The 20672-nt window shown below is 36.4% G+C and overlaps 1 protein-coding gene across 7 annotated transcripts in view; it reads left to right on the top strand.

Annotated features, from left to right (window-relative positions):
* The window catches only part of LOC108748330 (muscle calcium channel subunit alpha-1), a 70402-nt gene extending 52423 nt beyond the window's left edge, over positions 1-17979 (top strand). For 3 of the 7 annotated variants that reach the window (XM_018486400.1, XM_018486399.1, XM_018486398.1), the window contains 19 exons: positions 4042-4094; positions 5401-5547; positions 5899-6100; positions 6426-6695; positions 6855-6938; positions 7050-7238; positions 7319-7421; positions 8029-8177; positions 9337-9561; positions 9739-9943; positions 10017-10150; positions 10266-10367; positions 10466-10564; positions 10636-10745; positions 11212-11340; positions 13298-13656; positions 14414-14827; positions 15896-15984; positions 16746-17979. In XM_018486400.1, coding sequence (XP_018341902.1) covers positions 4042-4094; positions 5401-5547; positions 5899-6100; positions 6426-6695; positions 6855-6938; positions 7050-7238; positions 7319-7421; positions 8029-8177; positions 9337-9561; positions 9739-9943; positions 10017-10150; positions 10266-10367; positions 10466-10564; positions 10636-10745; positions 11212-11340; positions 13298-13656; positions 14414-14827; positions 15896-15984; positions 16746-17096 — 3414 coding nt within the window. In that variant the 3' untranslated portion in view covers positions 17097-17979. Of the gene's footprint in view, positions 1-4041; positions 4095-5400; positions 5548-5898; positions 6101-6425; positions 6696-6854; positions 6939-7049; positions 7239-7318; positions 7422-8028; positions 8178-9336; positions 9562-9738; positions 9944-10016; positions 10151-10265; positions 10368-10465; positions 10565-10635; positions 10746-11211; positions 11341-11822; positions 11867-13297; positions 13657-14413; positions 14828-15856; positions 15985-16745 lie in introns of those variants that run through there. The other 4 variants (XM_018486404.1, XM_018486402.1, XM_018486401.1 and 1 more) reach the window with 4 other exon arrangements.
* Positions 17980-20672: the final 2693 nt, after the last annotated feature.

Here is a 20672-nt window from a genome sequence, read left to right as displayed (position 1 = left end):
TATATATATATATATATATATATATATCTATATTTTTGTATATATATTTATTCGTCACACACCAACGATACGCATATCATATATCGCCATATTGTATCTCCTTTCCCCTGTTTAAAGATAGACACCCCCTTAACCAAGCATGTCAGTTTTGCTGTATGTGAGAATGAAGCTTTAGTCGTAGTGCATGCTGGCCGTCCACGTGCACCGAAACCACGAGTTACACGTGATGATGTGACAGAACGAGGCGAACTTTGGTGTAGCGGCATCCGATAAAATAGCATCAATTAAATGTTATGGCAAATTGCCATTAATAACAAAATGAAAATGGATTTATCATTAATGAAGATCTCTTCATTATCAACAAATTATTTGATTATTGAATTATTTGAATATTGAATTATTTGAATATTGACTTATGTCGAATTTATGATTAATAAAAAACATATTGAACTAATATTTATAACGCATCTTTATAAAAATTGTCAAAAATAATTTCACAACAATTTCGATCTGCCTCACTTGAAATTTGATTTATAAATAGTCTTCTTTTATTGTGAAAGTGTGAATAATCGTTCGCCTCGCTTTGTCACGACTAGACACCAGTTTTCTCCACGACTCACACGATTTCACGAGGAAGAATAGACATTGTAAAGCTGAACTTAGGAACTTAGATGAAAGATAGATTGTACGAGCAGCTGTAGAGAGATCCACACAGATGTTCGCAAGACAGCGTTGTGTTTCATAGTCGCAAAGTATGAAATAGCGTTAAAGTTACTCACATGCGACTCGATCAGGACTCGAGACGCATTAGCGGGTAACTCCCCTTAGATGTACATACAAAAGTTTCGACGTACTTCTATATATTTTGCGCGAAATCCTGCCGACTTTGTTACATACATTTATATTTACACAACGGAAGCGGAATGAAACTCGCGACAGCATAGACGCTCGAACGGATCTTCGTGAACGTTATTTTAAAATCGATATAGCTTTTATGGAATTGCAGACTCTATTGAAATTCTGAGTCTCGATTAAACGCAACGTACGACGAACTACTGTCATTCTGCTTCCTCGAATAGGATGCTTGGTGGATTCATATTGCGCACGATATTCGACGTACAACGATATGATGATATCCAATAAGAGAATTCGATTCTAGCATTTTTGTCACCGGGAGACAAATTATTTTATTGGACATCGAACATCATATATCGCAATGTGAATCCAGGATTATTAATGTGGGAAATAAATCTGCTTCATGATGATGTAAATCGCTAACACGAGGATATTCAACAGGGGTTAAAGTCAAATGCGTTCGTGGTTATAGTTCGTCCAACGTTGCATGGAACTTCGAATAATTTTTATTTTTTTATTTCGGATGCCGAAATGGAGTACGGTCGTTTTAAAACACAAAATGAGAAAAGTAATAACCGGATTTACAAGCCGCGGAATTTTCACATTCCTGTCTATCTTGATCGCGAGTATATGCGTAGCTATACTCAAACTGACATCCTCGCGGATGATTCCACGAGGATATTATATATTGTCAAAAAATATGAATTTTATAGAAATTATATTATGTATATTGAACCTCTTTTTATATTTAGCAGAAATATTAAATCTGACAAAGAGCCATTTGGTAAATAATATGTAACAAAGTATATGACAAAAATATAATATTATTGCAGTTGGATGGAACAGTTAATTAAATATGATTTCTTAGCAAGGTGATAAAAGTAGAGATGGAGTAGAGAGAACTGGATCGTTGATGTTGAACAGAACATCTAACGCGTCACATGTCGAAATTAATTAGTATATACATTTGTAATAATTATTCGCGAAAATTTCAAGCTCACGGATTTGTTTTAATTTCATCGTTTTTTTAAATTTAAATTATGCACATATCGAAACATTCTTATTACAAAGATGAAAACGAATTAAGAAAATTAGTAAATTATCAAAACATGAAGAAATATTCGACAAAAAACAAAATTGCGAAATAATATATCACCTGATAATAAGTTAATATTGGAGCAGATAGTTACATAAAATAAATAATTTATTCGAATTTTTCTAATAATTATTAAAGAGAGAGAGGAGTAACATTGTGGGAAAGTGAATTAAATTTGTCGGTATTTTTCTCAGACAACGTATACGTTGCTCGATAATGTTCGATGAATATTTTAATGTTGCTCATAATGATCGTCTATTCTATATAAGCCGCAGGAACGTTTTATTTTTATATAAATATTCCCACGTACACAACTCGCTTTTTATCAACGTATGCAAAAAGGTACGTGACGCACGATATCTGAGTCAGAAGACACGACGTAGAAGAAGAGAAATTAATGTTAAAATAACGAGATAGGAGAACAAAAAAGATATTTATATATATATGTCGCGAATACGGCAATAGTGCTGCTTCTGCACGAGCCGCGACACGTACGACGCCTGTGCTTTTTTACTTGCAAGCAATTATGGACTATAAAAAGAAAGAGGGAGGCAAGAAAAAAAAGGGCGGGAGGGAGGGCAATCGCAAAATCATCTACAATCAGCTACATCCTATTGTTAGTAGGGATGGGTGGGTTGTGTTGTTGTTTCAATATGTTTCATTATTTTGGCCCGCACCAGCTCGTGTTATGTAGGCAATTAGTACAATTTGGCGCGTCACGGTGGCCCATTGTTCGTGCTTTTTTCCCATATTGTGTCCGAGCCCACGCGAGCGCGCCATGTCGACGGATAATGGAGCGGTCACGTGAAGACATGACGATTACATTACAGGGCGCGCATTACGCGTGTACAGATTGCACAGCCCTTTAAACCGTTCAGGTGCATTATAATAGCGCCCATTGAGAATACCGTCATATTTCCGAACATCTTTTTCGGAAAATGACATATTATCTTCTCTAAATGAATAAAATTGTTGTAATTACTGTATTACTGCGCGAATTCGTCCAAGATTTGATGCTAAAGCTATTTAGAATTAATATATTATTATTTATAAGTCTATAATATAATTTTAATCGTATTTCATGTTAAATCTTAAATGAGAAATCTAAATTCTAAAAGCTTGATGTTTCTAGCTTTACAATCTTCGTAATGTCACCGTCAGTTCAAAACTATATGTGACACTTTGTATTCTCAATTATTTTTATAGAATTTTGATATCAAGCGTAACGTATGTACGTTTCACTCGATATCAAAATTTTATAGTCAAGCGACAAGGACGGAGATTATACATTAATTTACAGAAATACAGAGATTCGGAAGATTGAAAAGGGTGCTCCTCGCAATTATTGCACCGTCTCGCTCTGTCCACATGGTCGCGACGCAGGTTTCAAGGCGAGAGGGGCGAAGGACCTGTTTTCACCGACACCTCTCCCTCAGCGTGCTTATTATGCACTTAATGTCCGTGTACCACCAAGTGTGGCGAAAGCGCTTATTTATAACATGAACGTAGTCGCGGAAACGTCGAGGAATCCCACGCATCGCTCCGTACCTTGTTGTACATATGTATGCACGTGCCGACGAGGAATGTTCCTTTTTTTCCATACCACGTTCTTACCTCACGTTAACACCCTCTTATTTTGCTCGATCACATCTCATTGTTGCTGGCGCTGACAATGCTACTGCAAGAATGGCCGATTCACAGCTGATGTGTAACCCCGTCATGCTGGCGATCTTTGAGATTTTAATTCTACATGGAAGAATCAATCACGTCGAGTCAAAAGATATCGAGCAAAACTCTCTTGTAACAAAACCGATCTTATCATTACTTAACAGCACGAAACGAATTTTGTTATTATTGAGTTTTTAATTATGTATATATTTGATCGATTATTGAACATTAATTACTCGTATGCACGTAAACTATATTCAAGTGGAAAGTAATTATTTAACCTGGTAAATGGCATCAAATTGAATTTCAAGAACGCTAGCGTGTCGTCCGCAGCTTTAACATGTTACGTAAATTCGATTCTTTTCCGTATTAACGGGCACGTTAACGGCAATCGAAATTGATGAACTTCTTGTGTTGTGTAGGGCAAGTTTTTCTTTTGTACCGATGCATCGAAAATGACGGAGGACGAGTGTCAGTAAGTTTTAATTACGTTATATAAATTAATAAAATAATTTAATTTTTGTTTAATTGCAAAGGATCCCGCACAAACCTTATGGAAATTGAATTTTGATAGAATTAAGTTTGATATGTTGTAGATGTTGTCGTCCTGATAAAAGTCTCTACAGGCTCTCTGATCTCTTATAATAAATCGTTTGACTTCTACGGGACGTCACTTTTCAAAATGGGCTAATACTACGATATCTTATTTTCAACGGTGCATTTCTATATCGTTATTTGCACTTTCTACATTTTTAAGTAAAAAGTTATAAGGATAATACTGACTTGATTGCTTCTCACAAATCGGAGTGCTTGATTATTGTGAGTTTCCGCGTGTGTCTTACAAATCGGAATACTTGATCCATAAAGCCTGGATGAAGGAGACTGATTCGCGAAAATCCAATGTAACGATTCTAGGGGCGGAATCCATAGACATTGCTCGAGATTCGACATGGTCTTAAGCTAATGCTTGAGATGTCATAAACCAATCAGAGAGCCATATAGCATCTTAAGACATTGCTTGAGATGGTCTTGAAATTAAGAACGGACTATGGATACCTGCCTAGGAGTATACAAAAAGATAGAAAGACCGCACTAGCCTTCGGAATTATTATACAATATATATTTGTATTGACTCGTGGGAATATCCTCGCATATTATAACACAAATAAATACGCCTAAATCCAACCAAACAGAGAACATGTAGCAAGCGTGTTAAATCTCGATTTCTATATACTTCAAGCACCCCGACTTGTAAAAGGCGAGAGGACTTATAATAATCAAATACTCTGATTCGTGAGAAGCAATCAAGTTGTTATTATTCTTTTTATTTAAAACTATACATAGAAATAATGACGTAGGAATGCATAATACTCGTTGAAAATTAAATATTGTAGTATTAAACAAAAAGTGACGCCTCCTACAAGTTAAACAGATCCCATGATAGGAGGTCATGTCTATAGAAACTTTTTATCAGGATGACAAGATCTGCAACATGTCAAATTTTCAATCAATTCACTGAAATTCAATTTCCATAAAGTTTGTGCAAGGTCCTTTAGAAATTGTAACGTGGAAACCACAAATATCTTTAAAAATTGTTAGTAATTTTTGTATATAATAATAATGTGCTGTGGCGAGAGAACATATCCAATTTAAAAATATATTGAACGTAAAGAAGAGAAAAAATTTTTATAATGAGATTTCTCATTAATCCACGAACAATAGAAAATTTCAAATATAGATCATACATTCAGAGTGCAGATGCAAGAAACTCTCCTTTTCAGGGGTACTTATTTGGAATTCGAAAACAGTAATATTAACAGGCCGATCGTAAAACATAGAGAGTGGCAACAACATCGTTTTCATTTCGATAATGTTGCCAAGGCGATGTTGACCCTCTTTACGGTCTCGACTTTCGAAGGTTGGCCATCGTAAGTATATTTTGCATTCCGTTCACAAAGAACGTTGTTTCAATTTCTATCGGAACACATTAAATACAGTACAAAAGGTTACTTATTCAAACTTGCTTTTACAGCAATCTCAATATCGATACAACAAAGTTTCCATTAAGAATTACTTTGTTATATATTTTTCTTTTTCTGGTTATTTTCTTAAACTTTTATTTTGCTGTTCTTTGCTTCTTTGTCGATAAGTATCCCATCTTTCATACATTATTTTGATAAATGTAATTTTGCTAACAGTATTAAGAAAACGGATAAATAGGTAGTTCTAAATGTAAGATATCAGATAGTTAATGTGTTGTCTCTCGTGTCTACTAACAGACTGTTAGAGTGGTCAATCGACTCGAACCAAGAAAAACATGGACCAATTCATAACTTTCGGCCAATAGTGGCCGCCTACTACATCATCTACATCATTATTATCGCGTTCTTCATGGTGAACATCTTCGTCGGTTTCGTTATTGTCACCTTCCAGAACGAGGGCGAGCAAGAGTACAAAAACTGCGAGCTCGATAAAAATCAGGTGAATCGCACGAGTATTGAATTAATCGTTTAATTGTTATGTTCAAATTATAATAGCATTAATATCATGAAGAGATCGCGCATGCTCAAGAATATTCTCATTTTCAATCAACTCTAAAACAAACGCTTCGAAAAACATTTTATAAATATATCAAACTTCTACATTTGTGAAAACAAGATATAATACAATCATGTTAAAGTTGATAAAAATTAAACTTGAACAAAATAATAGGCATTGAGTATCATTATGTAATTCCGTAATAATTTCCTTCGAGGTTACACGAAGAGTCTCATCACGAAAGATTAATAATCGCTTCTTTCTGCAGAGAAATTGCATCGAGTTCGCACTGAAAGCTAAGCCAGTGCGCCGATATATACCGAAGCATCGAATACAATACAAAGTCTGGTGGTTCGTCACCTCTCAACCGTTCGAGTACACAATATTCACGTTAATTATGATCAACACTGTGACGCTCGCGATGAAATTTTATCGACAACCACAGATCTACACGGATGTCCTGGATGTTCTCAATATGATCTTCACCGCTGTGTTCGCCCTCGAGTTTGTGTTTAAGTTGGCCGCGTTTCGATTTAAGGTGCAGGCTCGCATTTGTGTGTAATTTTATAATCGTAATCGTTTCTTACATTTCACATTTGTTCGAAATGTTTCATTTTTAATTTCATTTTATATATTGCATTTATTTACTTTATAACGTTAGTTGTGCTCATAAACAAGTTCTTTAATTAATTTACAGAATTATTTCGGCGATGCGTGGAACGTATTCGACTTTGTTATCGTGCTCGGAAGTTTCATCGATATCGTTTATTCGGAACTTAAAGTGAGTATCAGTTGCGCTCGACTTTGATCGAATACCTGAGGCAATATTCGCAATCATTTAAGGAGAGGAAGTGAAACTGTGTTTAACAAAATTATTTTGTCATCCTTGCAGCCCGGATCCAGCATCATTTCCATTAATTTCTTTAGACTGTTTCGTGTAATGAGATTGGTCAAGTTATTGAGCAGAGGGGAGGGCATCCGAACACTTTTATGGACGTTTATCAAGTCTTTTCAGGCTCTGCCCTATGTCGCCCTTCTCATTATAATGCTCTTTTTCATTTACGCTGTGATAGGCATGCAGGTAAGCAAACGCTGATCGATGGAAAAACACGTGTTTGAAGTACATAAACGACGGTAATTTAAGCGAACGCTTCTTTTCAGGTCTTTGGAAAGATCGCGATAGACGACGATACGGCGATAAATCGCAATAACAATTTCCAATCCTTTCCGCAAGCCGTATTGGTTTTGTTTAGATCAGCAACAGGTATATATGTTTTATTTGGATTAAATTTTTGATATTAAAAGATAAAAATTTTACGATTAACCAAACTTTTGGTCGTTTAGCAGAAATGCAATATTTAAAATGAAACAATATTATAGAACCGTATATGTAATAACACAAACTATAGAAATCAAAGCCTTAAACAGTCTAGCTGGATCTTAAATGCTTGTATGATTCTCGTGTGAATTTATGTAATCTATACTATATATGTAATCCTTAGAAATGAGCGCCGAAATGATTTTTCGATCTTAAAAACGCTAACTCTACTAAACTACCGCAATGATATCACGAGTTAAATTGACTAGCGATTTAACAACTTTTTGTTGCTTATTCGCATCTTCGAAACAATCTTAATGTTGAACGACATATTAAAATCTGTAAATAATTAATTCTTATTGCGAAAAATATTACCTCGGCCGGGAGTCGGAGCCGGATCTCTTGCATTCCGTGCGAATCCTAAGCCTTTAGACCGAGGCATGAAAATTTTACCAATTAAAATATGTACTCGCAAAATATTATATAATTAGCCGTCGAAGGTAAAAGTAATCACTGAACAAAATGATAATCAATCGAATATTTGTGATCATAGGTGAGGCGTGGCAAGAAATAATGATGGATTGTTCGTCGCAAGCAAGTGTCAAATGTGATTCTGACAGCGACGAACTGGATAAGGACAGCTGCGGGTCGGACATTGCATTTCCTTACTTCATATCCTTCTATGTTCTCTGTTCATTTCTCGTAAGTGCATCTTGTAATTATCTCATATTAGTTCTATTGTGTTATTTAGATCAGCGCTGGGATTTAGGGAAAAGAGGGGGAACTAAGGGAAATTTATTGTCCTGGAATGGTTTTCCAAGTTTAAAGCGATATAAGTATAGAAATAGAAACTATAAACATTCTTCTATCATTATCGTATCCTCATATCGAACAGATTTTCATTCAATAAGGTTGTATTTAATCAAAAAGAAAAAAACGGAAAAGCGAAAAAATTTCTCGCGCGTCAAATAATTATGCGCATGGGTTGGGTAATTGTGTGCAAAATAAAAAAGTCGTAAGAAATGAGTAAATTGTAGAATATTGACAAAGAAATAAAAAAATATATTCATTATATTGCAATATAAATATATTAATTATATATAAATTAAATATATTTTAAATATATATTATATATATTGAGAAAAAATACAAAATTAATATAATAATAATAATAATGCACATATAGGCACTTTGGCAAAATAAATGGTAAAATAAAATAATAATGCCAAGAAGAAACGAAACAAATTAGTGTTAGTCATACAGTATAGAAGATGAGTAATTGTGCGCATTTCAAAATGTTTACGCACATTTCCCCGCCGCGACCTGACTCGACATGAAATACGATTACTTCAACAGTTCCTAACCAAACTTAATAAATAACAGCTGAAAAGATGCTGAAAAGATGATATTAATGTATTTTAATTTAACGTATACAACTTTAAACAAACAAATTAAAAATACGGACTTACCACCTTTTATTTTCTGAATTTCCTAAAATAACAAGAAAAGATGTGATTTCACTTTTTTGTATTTCTCTAGCTAGCAATGTATTTACGTCGTATCTTTTGTACTTATATCTTAAAAGGATGACCATCTGCGTAAAAATTTTACCACAGTGTCTTCATCTATTGAAATGATGTCTTCATCTATTGAAAAAGTACCAAACCAGGATGCGCACAATTACCCGCTGCGCACAATTCCCTCACTTTCCCTATTTGCACATTTCGGCCGATTTTCAGCTTGGTTCCTGCTCCTTACTTCACCAACTCGCGTGTAAATTCTCATGCAAGTAAATCTCAGCACTGATTTTCGATTGAGGAAGAGCTTCAAAATTTAATATGTGTATCTCGTGATAAAACAGATCATTAACCTTTTCGTCGCCGTTATTATGGACAATTTCGACTACTTAACGAGAGACTGGTCGATTCTCGGGCCGCACCACTTGGACGAGTTTATTCGCCTGTGGTCCGAGTATGATCCCGACGCTAAGGGTCGAATTAAACATCTCGACGTGGTAACGTTACTAAGAAAAATATCGCCACCCTTGGGTTTCGGAAAGTTGTGTCCCCATAGGGTAGCTTGCAAGGTTAGTAAATGAAACTAATAATATCATAATCATAATTATATAAATTTTAATAAAGGACACGTTAAAATTTGTATAATTATAATTCGTATTTAACGAACAAAGAAAGAGAATGATGTGTAATTCAAAGTAAAATTTAAATTAACGAAATCATATCTAATCTTGAAATTAAAAATTCAGAGACTCGTCTCAATGAACATGCCGCTGAACAGTGACGGCACTGTATTGTTCAACGCGACTTTATTTGCCGTCGTGAGGACTTCACTAAGAATAAAGACGGAGGGCAACATTGACGACGCAAATGCCGAACTCAGGGCGGTAATCAAGAAGATCTGGAAGAGGACTAGTCCAAAGCTTTTAGATCAAGTTGTACCACCACCTGGAGGTAAGCGTTTTTCCACCGTAAAATTGATTTTCTTTCACGAAATTAAATTTACACTTCGAATCGATCTTTCCAGTGGACGACGAGGTGACGGTCGGCAAATTTTACGCGACCTTCCTCATTCAGGACTATTTCCGTCGATTCAAGAAACGTAAAGAACAGGAAATGAAGGACGGTGATAGAGATTGTCACAACACTGTGACTCTTCAAGTAAGTTTTTTATTGAATTTAAAAGAAATTGATATACTTAAAATAAGTAACTTAGGATCACACTTGGATATTTCACATATAATATTATTTGCTATATGTAATTACATTTTAAAAGGCCGGATTGAGAACGTTACACGAAGCTGGCCCCGAATTAAAACGCGCGATTTCCGGTAATTTAGAAGAACTCCTCGACGACAATCCGGAACCTATGCACAGGGTGAGACGGCGGTCTTTTTATATATTATCTCCCGAGAAACTTATTAATGTAATTGAATAGTAACTTCTACATATTATGCAATTATTTAATATTTTTAGAGAAATCACTCGCTCTTTGGCAGCGTATGGTCCAGCATGCGAAAAGGACACCACTTTCATAGAGCGAAATCGCTGAAGGTTAATTCTACCGCTGCGAAGGCACGTAATGTTTTAATTTTGGTGTAGAATACAATTCCTGTCGATTGTTCTAATCGTAAACTTTCCTGCAGGCTTCTCCGACCAATTCCATAGATTTTCTACCGTATGCCTCGTTACGGAGAACCGCCGTCTCGGATGTCACCAGACAAATCGCTCAGCAAATTGTGCCAAATATAGCAGGGTAATTTTTCACATATTTTAATTGATATAGATTAGGCGCGTCAGAAAAATGAAAATTAAATTCTTCAATAATTTTTCTTTACAATTCCGAATGTTTCTATCTATTATTAAATCATTTTAGACATTTGCAAAATTTTTTGAACACTTTATTGTCCGTTTCTATCAATGTAGTTTAATTTTAATCTTGATTCAACTATAACTCTTCAGCTTTTCTATTTTCAAATATTAGAAAAAGATAAAAAGTAAGTTGAATCAAAGTTAAAATAATCTACATCGGTAGACACGGGCATTAATCTTTATAGCTTTACATTTTTATATTCGATCATGAATATTAAAATTTAATCTAAAGAGCATTGTTTGTATTCTTTCTAATGCCTGTAATAAAAGTTATTAATTTATTAAATAATGCTAGTTTAATTATATTAATTACGAATTATGAATTGATGTATAAAAAAATAATTCTATAGTGGTTTAAGTGACGGCGCGATGAATCAGTTGGGAACTGATTTGCGACTGGCAGTCGAAGAGAATATACCTTTAAGACCGCTCGCTGTCTTCGGTAATCCGGCGCAACAAACGTCTTACAAAGTGGTCGAGTAAGTACAGAGCGTGTACAGAGCGAGCGATAAATTAATAAGGGAGTGTCCTGTTTTTGTTAGAATTATTATATCCGTATGTAATCGATAGTTATTATTTCTCATAAAGATTTTATTTTTTTCTATTTTTCGATTTTTATCACGTAATGGTGCATGCAAGACGTTCATCAATTTGACTTTTTAATTGGTTCATTATAGGAAATAATCCCGTAAATTTACACAGTCGAGATAGAACGTTACGTCACGTTTTATTTTCTCTTTTGTTAGACGCGTAATAATATAAAATGATAAAAAATGGACGATGCGATTCATCGATATTGTAATTTATTTGTCAATGATAAATTTGAATCCTCAATATTTTTAGATGACCTTTAGCTAAATTTTCCTACATGCGTCGAATTATTTCGTCTCTTAGAGCGGATCGATTCGTATCATCTCTCATTATCCCTTTCGCTTTTCTGTTTACTATCGTACCGTTTCAGTGGATCGGGTAGCGGTAACTATCTCCATCCCAATAGCGAATATGGTAAGACAAGTTAGGGCGATCAGTAGCTGGCTTTCCATCTTTTCTTTTTTTTTTTTTTTTTTTTGTTAAGTCGCATTGCTTGCTCTGCGCGGCTGCATGTGTCTTTCATTAATTACGCCCCGTTCAACTACGTTTTTACAAAAAATAACATGATATTCATGTAAAAACTGATTAAACGGGAGTTGATTTTGCAAAGTTGCGAGGATAATTAGACGTGTGGGTCGCACATGTATTTCAAAATGCAAAAAGAATGCGTTTGGGTCCCGCCCGTGATAACATTTATGTCCGGCTGATCGCATGTTGTTTGTACTACTAATCGTAGATTATCGCTACATATTGATGATAATGCTTGTTAAACGCCTCCAAATGCCTCGATGAAAACATAACTCTTAGGCCGATTTATAACAAAAATATTAGAGGTGTGCGAGAACGCGAATAGATCGGGTCGAATCGGGACGGGAATTTTTATCGGGATCGGGTCGGGTTCCCGAAGCTTTCCGGATTCCCGGTAGAGTTGGGTTTCTCGAAAGAATCGAGATTCCCGATGGATTCAATATTCTTGAGTCTGTCACTTTTCCTGAAAATTCGATTACCGTTTCGAGACTCGTTTTAATAAAAATTTTGTAATTGTTTTTGTAATTATAATCATCAAGCACAAATATAGAATCTGTCGTTAAGATTCGTTAAAGCGACTCTTATAAGTAGCAATCAGGTTGTCGAAATTTTCGGGAATATAAATTCTTTCGGGAATCTCGACTTTTTATCGAGAATCTCAACTCCCTCGGGAATCCCGGACATTTTCGGGAATCTCGACTCCGTTGAGAATTCCAAACATTTTCGAGAATCCCGATATTTTCAAGAATCTCGAAATTTTCGAGATCCGACTCAACTCGACCCGATGTCTTCCCGACCCGTCTAGATCATCGAATTCTACATATTTTCGGGTTCCTCGCACACCTCTAAAAAAATACATATTAATTTTTTTATACTATTTAAAAAATTAATTTCAATTATTTTTGATTAAACATATAACACATACCTATCTCATAGTATATTTTTTCTTACGAAATCTTGAACGATTAAATCTAATACAAAAAGTGAGATAAATAATAAAAGAGAGATCTGAGATGAGAAGAGGAAGAAAATGTTTTCCATATTAAAGAGACAACCGTTATTTATCATCTCAAATTAAAAAGTTTGATGAAGATATCTAATGTTTGTGTTCTTTCAGATGGCAAATTTCCCCTACGGTATTTCAGATTTCCACTTAGAGCGTCTCTCTGTTATTTTAAGTAAAATATCTCGAGGCTTTTTTCGGAGGTTCATGGATCTGCCATATGTACATGCATTAACGTACTAAGAACGGCTGTTACGCTTTTCTTTTCTTCCTTCGCCGTCCTATCCCGCGTGTGCGTGTGCACGCTCGTGCAGTCTTCAGGACGGAATCGAGCGGCAGTTGACGCCACCCACGCCTCCACCGCGACGGAACGCACCGTCCTCGTCCACCGGCACTCCGATCATCGGCACCGTCGGCGCCGTGCACACCCCTGCCGTCACAGCGGCAGCAACGGCAGCGACGGCAGCCACCGCAGCAGCATCTGCGGCGGCCGGCACGACGAGCGGGTCGAGCGTCGCGACGACGACGATCACCGCGTCGTGTACCACGAGCGCGAACACCTCGACCACCGCGACGAGCTCAAGCCCCGCTTCCTCGTCAAACGGGACGAACTGTTATTATACCTACGCGTCGCGAGGCTGCTGCGTCGATTGCGCAGTCTGGAGCAATCACGGTACGGGAATGCCAGTTTATGTTCATTTCTACTAATGTGGATTAACTTTAATCTCGGTTCAAGTCTTTAAATTCTTTGGAGTTGAATATCACTCTAAGGAATGAAAATTGAATTCCAGTCTTGAAAAACAGTGGCTCAATTTTCGATCTTTAAGAGTGAGATTTCACTCTTCAGAGTAATAATTTACTCAAAGAGTTTTAGAGAGTACTTTTTCTATCTTCTTCTAAGAATTAGAAAAAGATAAAGAGTAAATTAAATTGAAATTAAAGCTAATCTAAATATATTGATGGAAATGGACACTAGTGAGTCGCAAAGTCCTGTTGCTGTGCTGGCGAAGGAACCTACTGACCTCTTAGCTTCACTTTCCAGTTAATCAATTTAAATATAAATTTCAATATATAAATTTTATAAAACTAAATTTTCTCTCTTGGATATTTAATACAAATAGAATATTGAAAGATTGGAAATTATTATTAAAATTATTGTAAATATTGGTGTTACGTAAAAATAAATGAATAATTATAGAAAGATGAAACATACGTACAATAGACAATTATCTAATAAAATATAAACAAAATTAACAGCATATTAAATTAAGACTGTATTTATATATTGAACGTTTTGTTTCTCGTTCTTTTTTAACTTTATTCAATAAAATTTCGCCGCGTTTGCCAGCACGGTAAGACTGACTTGCGAAAAATAGGCGTGATTAGGCATTGTTTCCCATTGATAAACGTCACCGTGTCCTCGCACGCAGCCATAGACGACTGTGACGACGAGGACACGTCAACCGGAAGCGGATCGAGCGATTCCGGCAAGTGGAACCCGCACTCGGAGGGTGGCGTGGCGCGGGGCACGACAGGGAAACCCCATGTCACCGTGCTGGGCGGCCGGTCGTCGAAGCGCCGGGCTAAGGCCCGTCATGATGCTGCGACCGCCGGTGGCAAGTCGGCTCCAGCGAGCTTCCGGTCACGGGATGAAGCCGCTGCAGCCGCCACGGCCGGTGCCGCTTCGTCGTCAGGCCCTGGCACGCGCACCGTCGCCAATGGCCTTAAAATGGCACAGAACCAAGCGATCGCCGTGGCCGGCTTTCTCGCCGATGTCGATTCGCGACAATGGCGCGTCTGCGCCTCCTGCTTGTCACACCGAGCGTCATCCTACCACGGCAGAGGTGACTAAAGCACGCGAATAAAATCTTTTGCGATCGTATATATGTATAGATATACTACGATATCAATTACTTTTTCAAACGATTAAAATTATTTATAATTTACGTTTTTACAGTATATCGTCCAACACTTTATTTTTTCAAATAACTAATATGTCGTAAGTTATCTTTTAGATAAATGAAAAAATTATAATTATAATATATAAGCATAGTTATGATTTACTGTTTTATACTTTTGTAAAGTAATAAAGTAACTACGTAATGAATTTATTATGTCAGGCAATATTTTAACAAAAAGTTAGGACAAAAATTAAATATTTAATATTTAAAAACTATCGATCGCAAAAGATCAATAACAATGTATGAGCAATAATTCTCTTATTTCATTTGTTCAAGATTATATTATTCATTTTTTTTTTATTTACGCTTCAATTATCTCTGCAATTCTCCCTGATAATTTAAAATATCTATCATTTTCATAAAAAAAGCACAGAATTATTAAATATTATTTCTTCCCAAAGAATAAGTAATTAGCAATTAAAATTTTATTTGGTGTAAAATCATTATAAAGCAGTAAAAATAATTTTCTCGAATGAAAATCGAATGGATCTAACATGTAAAATCTACAAAAGCAGACAGCTTGACGTGTAAGATACAATCATTTTTCATTCGAACAACCCCTGCATGACAAAAGCATTTCCCGAGAGGGATCGACGCAAAAAATATACGAAGAGAGACGTGGATACGTTGCTCAGGTGGTCAACCGCTGCTCGAAGCACGCGTTCTGTCTAAGCTTTCAAACTAATCTCCTAACAGTCTTGTTACCTAATGCTTTATTCTTAACTGCAATTCGATTAACACACCTAATACTAATAATTTCATAAAGCTTGAAAGAAGTACTCGTGTGTCATTAAATCAGTTTATGTGTGCTATGCTCGCTAATGCAAATGGCCTTTCGGCAAAAGTAAATCGAAAGGAGGCAGGGTGTGACTTATTCGAGCTAACACTCTGACGCCTCTCCTCGTTCGTCAGTTTCCTGGGCCAGAGAGAGTAATGGAAGCGTCGGCGCAGAGCGCCTGTCCCACAGTATGCCCGGCAGTCCTGCGGACCGGAAGCCGAACTTTGAGGTCATTGGAAGCGCGGAGAGCCTCGTTGGACGGGTGAGTTTCAGACTAAAGGATAAGGATAAAGGATAAGTCAATAAGTAACTTTAACTGTATCTTGATTCTTTAAAGGAAAAAAATAAAGGTTAATTATTGACTCACCTATTGGGTTGTTCGGAAAGTAATTTCGTTTTTTTCCCAACAGAGGACTTAATTGTATTTTTTCACAGCCAACTTCACACTTAAGACGCATAATCATTATATATTTTGACAGCTGATATAGCAAGGCTTGCTTGTGAAAAAAGTTCGATTGATTCTACGCAGTAGTTTTTGGTTGGTGCCCTATCAAATATGGAAAGTGAAAAGCAGCATTTTCGGTATATTTTACTTTTTTACTATCGAAAAGGTAAAAATGCTGTTCAAGCAAGAAAAAAATTATCCGATGTGTATGGAGAAGATGTATTGACAGAACGCCAGTGCCAAAACTGGTTTGCAAAATTTCGATCCGGCAATTTTGATGTTGAAGATGCACCACGTTCTGGAAGGCCAGTTGAAGATAATGAAGACACAATAAAGGCATTAATTGATGCAAACCGGCGAATAACAACTCGTGAGATCGCTGAGAGATTAAATTTATCGAATTCGACCGTTCATGATCATTTGAAACGCGTCTGATTGAAAATCGTCTTTCATTTTCATAAGAAAAAACGAAATTACTTTCCGAACAACCTAATATATCATAGAAAAAGATAAAAATCGAAACTTCAAAATAATAAAGCAATTTTCCAATAACGTTGCATCGTGAATACGTTTTTCAGGTCCTGGTGGAACAAGGTCTGGGCAAATTCTGTGATCCGGATTTCGTACGGTACACGTCGCGTGAGATGCAAGAGGCGTTGGACATGACGCGCGAGGAGATGGATCAGGCAGCTCACCAGCTGCTCCTTCAGGAGCGACATGGTCAGTCGTTGACTTATGAGTTACAGCAGGGCGCGGAGCAGCAACAGCTGCAGCCGTGGAGCACCCAGCAACAGACCACAACCGGCATCGGTTACCAACCGTTACAGGAACAGCCACCGAGTCAGCCAGTCTATCGCCAGCTGCACTCTTCCAGCTACCGTCGCAGCAGTAACCGGCAACAACAGCAACAGCGACAATCGCCGTCCTAGCAGGACGAGAAGCTCGCTGCGACGCGAACATCGTCCACGTAACCCGAAAATTCTTACTCCCCCTCATTGGGAGTAGTCGCCGAAAGACCGCCAGTTAACATGAAGTAACTGCGAAGAATCATCGTGACCTCCTCGTCAGGATCTGAATCGATCGCGTGAGTTCGATGGATTCAGACCGCACGGGGTTTAATCGCCGTTGTTGTTGTTGCTCGAAAAGCACTGAGGACGCTTTATAAATTGTTCGGAATATGTATAGTTGTAGTTAGGTGGCGGATTGAGAGGTGTCACTCGACAAAACGCTGGTTTAGTCTAGGAAAAAGCGGGCCAAAATCGTGATGAAGGGCGGCCGCTCGATGTCGAGATGTTCATCCCGTGATACGCCAATGAACGCGTATTTTCGTTCGAGCAAATATTTTCTAACCGAACGCGCGTGTTTATCCGACATTTTTGAGTCATGCGAATCGCTCGCTAACTTGACACGATATCTCGGGCGAGATGCGTGCGAGTTATGATAGAGCAAAGCAAGTTGCTGTTCGTTTAGGCACAAGAATATATAGACTTTTAAGATGTATTTTCGCCGCGACGGATGATCGGAATGATTTAAGGAATCATCGCGGCGCGGAGCTTCATTTTTTGAATGTCGAACGATCGCGAGATTAAAATCGACGGAACATCCCGGGACCTGGACTCCTAACGGGATTGAGTTTATTTCTCTAGTAAACAATCTTATAGAAATTTGCCGTTGTTTTAATTTAACGTTAATCTTCGTTTTTGATTCGATTCTTTCTGATCAAGGAAGATACGGCGAATGCCGCGTGTACTCCACATATAGAAAATAGACGAATTAAAATGAAAGTAATAGGAATATTGTTCTACGAAACTTCTCATCAATTTTAATGATTGATTAAAAAATTCTTGAAATAATATAAATTTAAATAGTAAATTTTATATAATTTAATCTATATAAAAAGCGTCTGGAAACAATAAATTAGAAATTCAGAAAGTAAATTCCTCTCTCAGGATTAAAAGATATAATATTAAAGTAAATTTCGCATCAGTATTAAAAAGAGAAATACAGAAACATCTGGAATTATGAATATTTAAAACTTCTCATGTTAAAGATTAAGTCAAATCTTATAAAAATGAATTTTTCTCAATTATCTTAATTCGTCTATTTTTACAGCGATCTAAAATGTTTTCTTTTTCAAAACTCGTCATCTATTTTAACTTTTTACGATGCTTCGTAGAATATTTATTATTATCTTATAAGAGTATTCTGATAATCGTAATAACTTTTTATCTCACCATAATTTCCTATTGGACAGTAAAAATCTCTCTTCTATACAGACAGGTAAGCAATACGAAGAAGTTAAATAAAAAAAAGTGTTAAAATAAAAAAATTCGAATCGTAAAGAGTTAAGATAGGATGAAAAACACGGTCGGCGGATGATCGCTCTTATTGTTCTCATTATTACTCTCGTTATCCTTATTCCGATTATTACCGGTTACTAGCACGATAATTACAACTCATGATTCATACGTATATGGATTCTAGACGAGATAACAAGTGCCTAAGTATCTATAACTTCTCTTGGACCAGAGAAAGACTTTTATCAACTTAGACAAAGTAAACGATTATTATTGCGAATTATTATTGCGCGAGAAGAGAGAGCTGCGAATCGAGTGTGTTGTACACTATTGATGACATGTTGTGACGATATATAGATATTATTCATATTTGTAATTGTGTACATAACACCGTTGTGCGCGTATATTTCCGTTGAGATACGTGAGGATGAATGGCCGATAAACTAGCGCTGCGAGAGATTCGAGATTATTATATTAATATATATATAAATATATATCTCTAGATGGCAATCTCTATACAAAACGAGAATAGCGGGGCAAGGGTGTAATAGGAACGGGGTAAGTAGATGGGACATACACGGACCTTTTTCCTCTTAAAGAAATAATATGGTCACGCGATATATGATTTTTATTATGTAAAATGTAAACTCGGATGTGACGACGATCGAACATGCAAGATCTGAATCACGAATCTCTTTCTCTCTCTCTCTCTCTCCTCTTTCTCTCTCTCTCTATCTATTTCAATCCACGATGACACCCATTCAAGTGCATACTCAACAATACGGAGAGCTTTATAAAAAGCCACTTCATAGATATTCTCGACATTCTCATCTCCGGGGGACTCGCGTTGTTTACGAGAGATTTACCGGTAATTTTTAATTAACCACGCGAGCTAACTAAAAAGTTTCACTCCAATCAGCTAACATTTGACCTCGAAAATATTCTGTTATATTGTGAGAAACTAATGATAGTAATCAAAGTTTGCTAGCTCTCGAAAATTTATAACGTTGAGCAAAAGTCGGAATTAAAAGACCAATTAAAGACGGAATTAAATCAATCGAAATAAAAATCATAAAACGATTTAAAATTAATCGGTTTTTAATATACAATAATGAAATGTATATTAAATGTAATGTTATAATAATTTTATGGAAATAATTGTAATGTATTAGAAAAGGATATAAGCGAAAAATTGCTCTAGATAACTTATCGCGCCTTCGTGCGAAATTTTTGGAATAAATCGTTTGGAAATAGCGCGGGTCCTCTCTTTCACACATAAAGTTCACTCGTAAATGAATGCAGCCGACAGAGAACCGCAGCAGCCGCAGCAATGCAATCTCCGATTACAACAAATAGAAATCGCGTTATTGATTGATGAGTGCATCATTCGAGTGACTTTGAGGTACGCAGAAACGTGAGATTGAAAACCGGAGGTTGCATGGACACTGAAGCTAACTACGTAAATGTTAACTTATAGACGTTGACAAATTTTTAAGCTCTCGTAAATTTTATAAGTACTCGTCAATCGGCGTGGTTCTGGAGATTTGTCGCGTAATGCTTCGATTTTTCCCATTTGTATACTATGTCGAATCGTAAAAAAGAAAGATAATACAACGTGGAGAGAACGTGTAGAACTAATTAGAATTATAATATTTAATGGAAGAGACCTCAGATCAGAGTTTCGTCGATTTAGGGCGAATGCTAGGCGATTGACAAATCGGTTTATTGTTATACATGGATTACTACGGACTGCTAGTTTGAATACTTTCAGAACCACGTTCCTCGGCAGCCTTTCGGCTTGTCTACGACCAATGCAAACTCCACTCTCTCACGCACATCTCTTCGCGAATTTTCCTACGTATAACTCGCCAATCTATTTTCCTATTTTCTTTACGCTTCTTTTGTATATTATTTTGCTTTATCCTTAACGCTCTCTCTCTATAAGTCCAAGAGCTCTTTGCTTGTATTGATGACTTGTAGATCGCTCGATGTATGAATAATCGAACATTTCTTTCCCTTATCTTTGATATTATCTCTTTAATCGATTGCGTTACATGTCTCACGTTTGACGCTCTATATATTAATTTCACTTGATTATGCCTCCCTTCTTTTTATAATTATTCTCTTTCTTTATTGGAAATGATAACGCGAAACCGTTATTACGAAACACATAGTGTATATATATATATATATATATATATATATATA

The sequence above is a fragment of the Trachymyrmex septentrionalis genome, unplaced genomic scaffold (genome assembly GCF_001594115.1).
Source record: "Trachymyrmex septentrionalis isolate Tsep2-gDNA-1 unplaced genomic scaffold, Tsep1.0 scaffold22, whole genome shotgun sequence".
Classification (NCBI taxonomy): Eukaryota; Metazoa; Arthropoda; class Insecta; order Hymenoptera; family Formicidae; genus Trachymyrmex; species Trachymyrmex septentrionalis.
The sequence above is the reverse complement of the archived record's forward strand: the minus strand, read 5'-3'. Positions and strand labels throughout refer to the sequence as shown.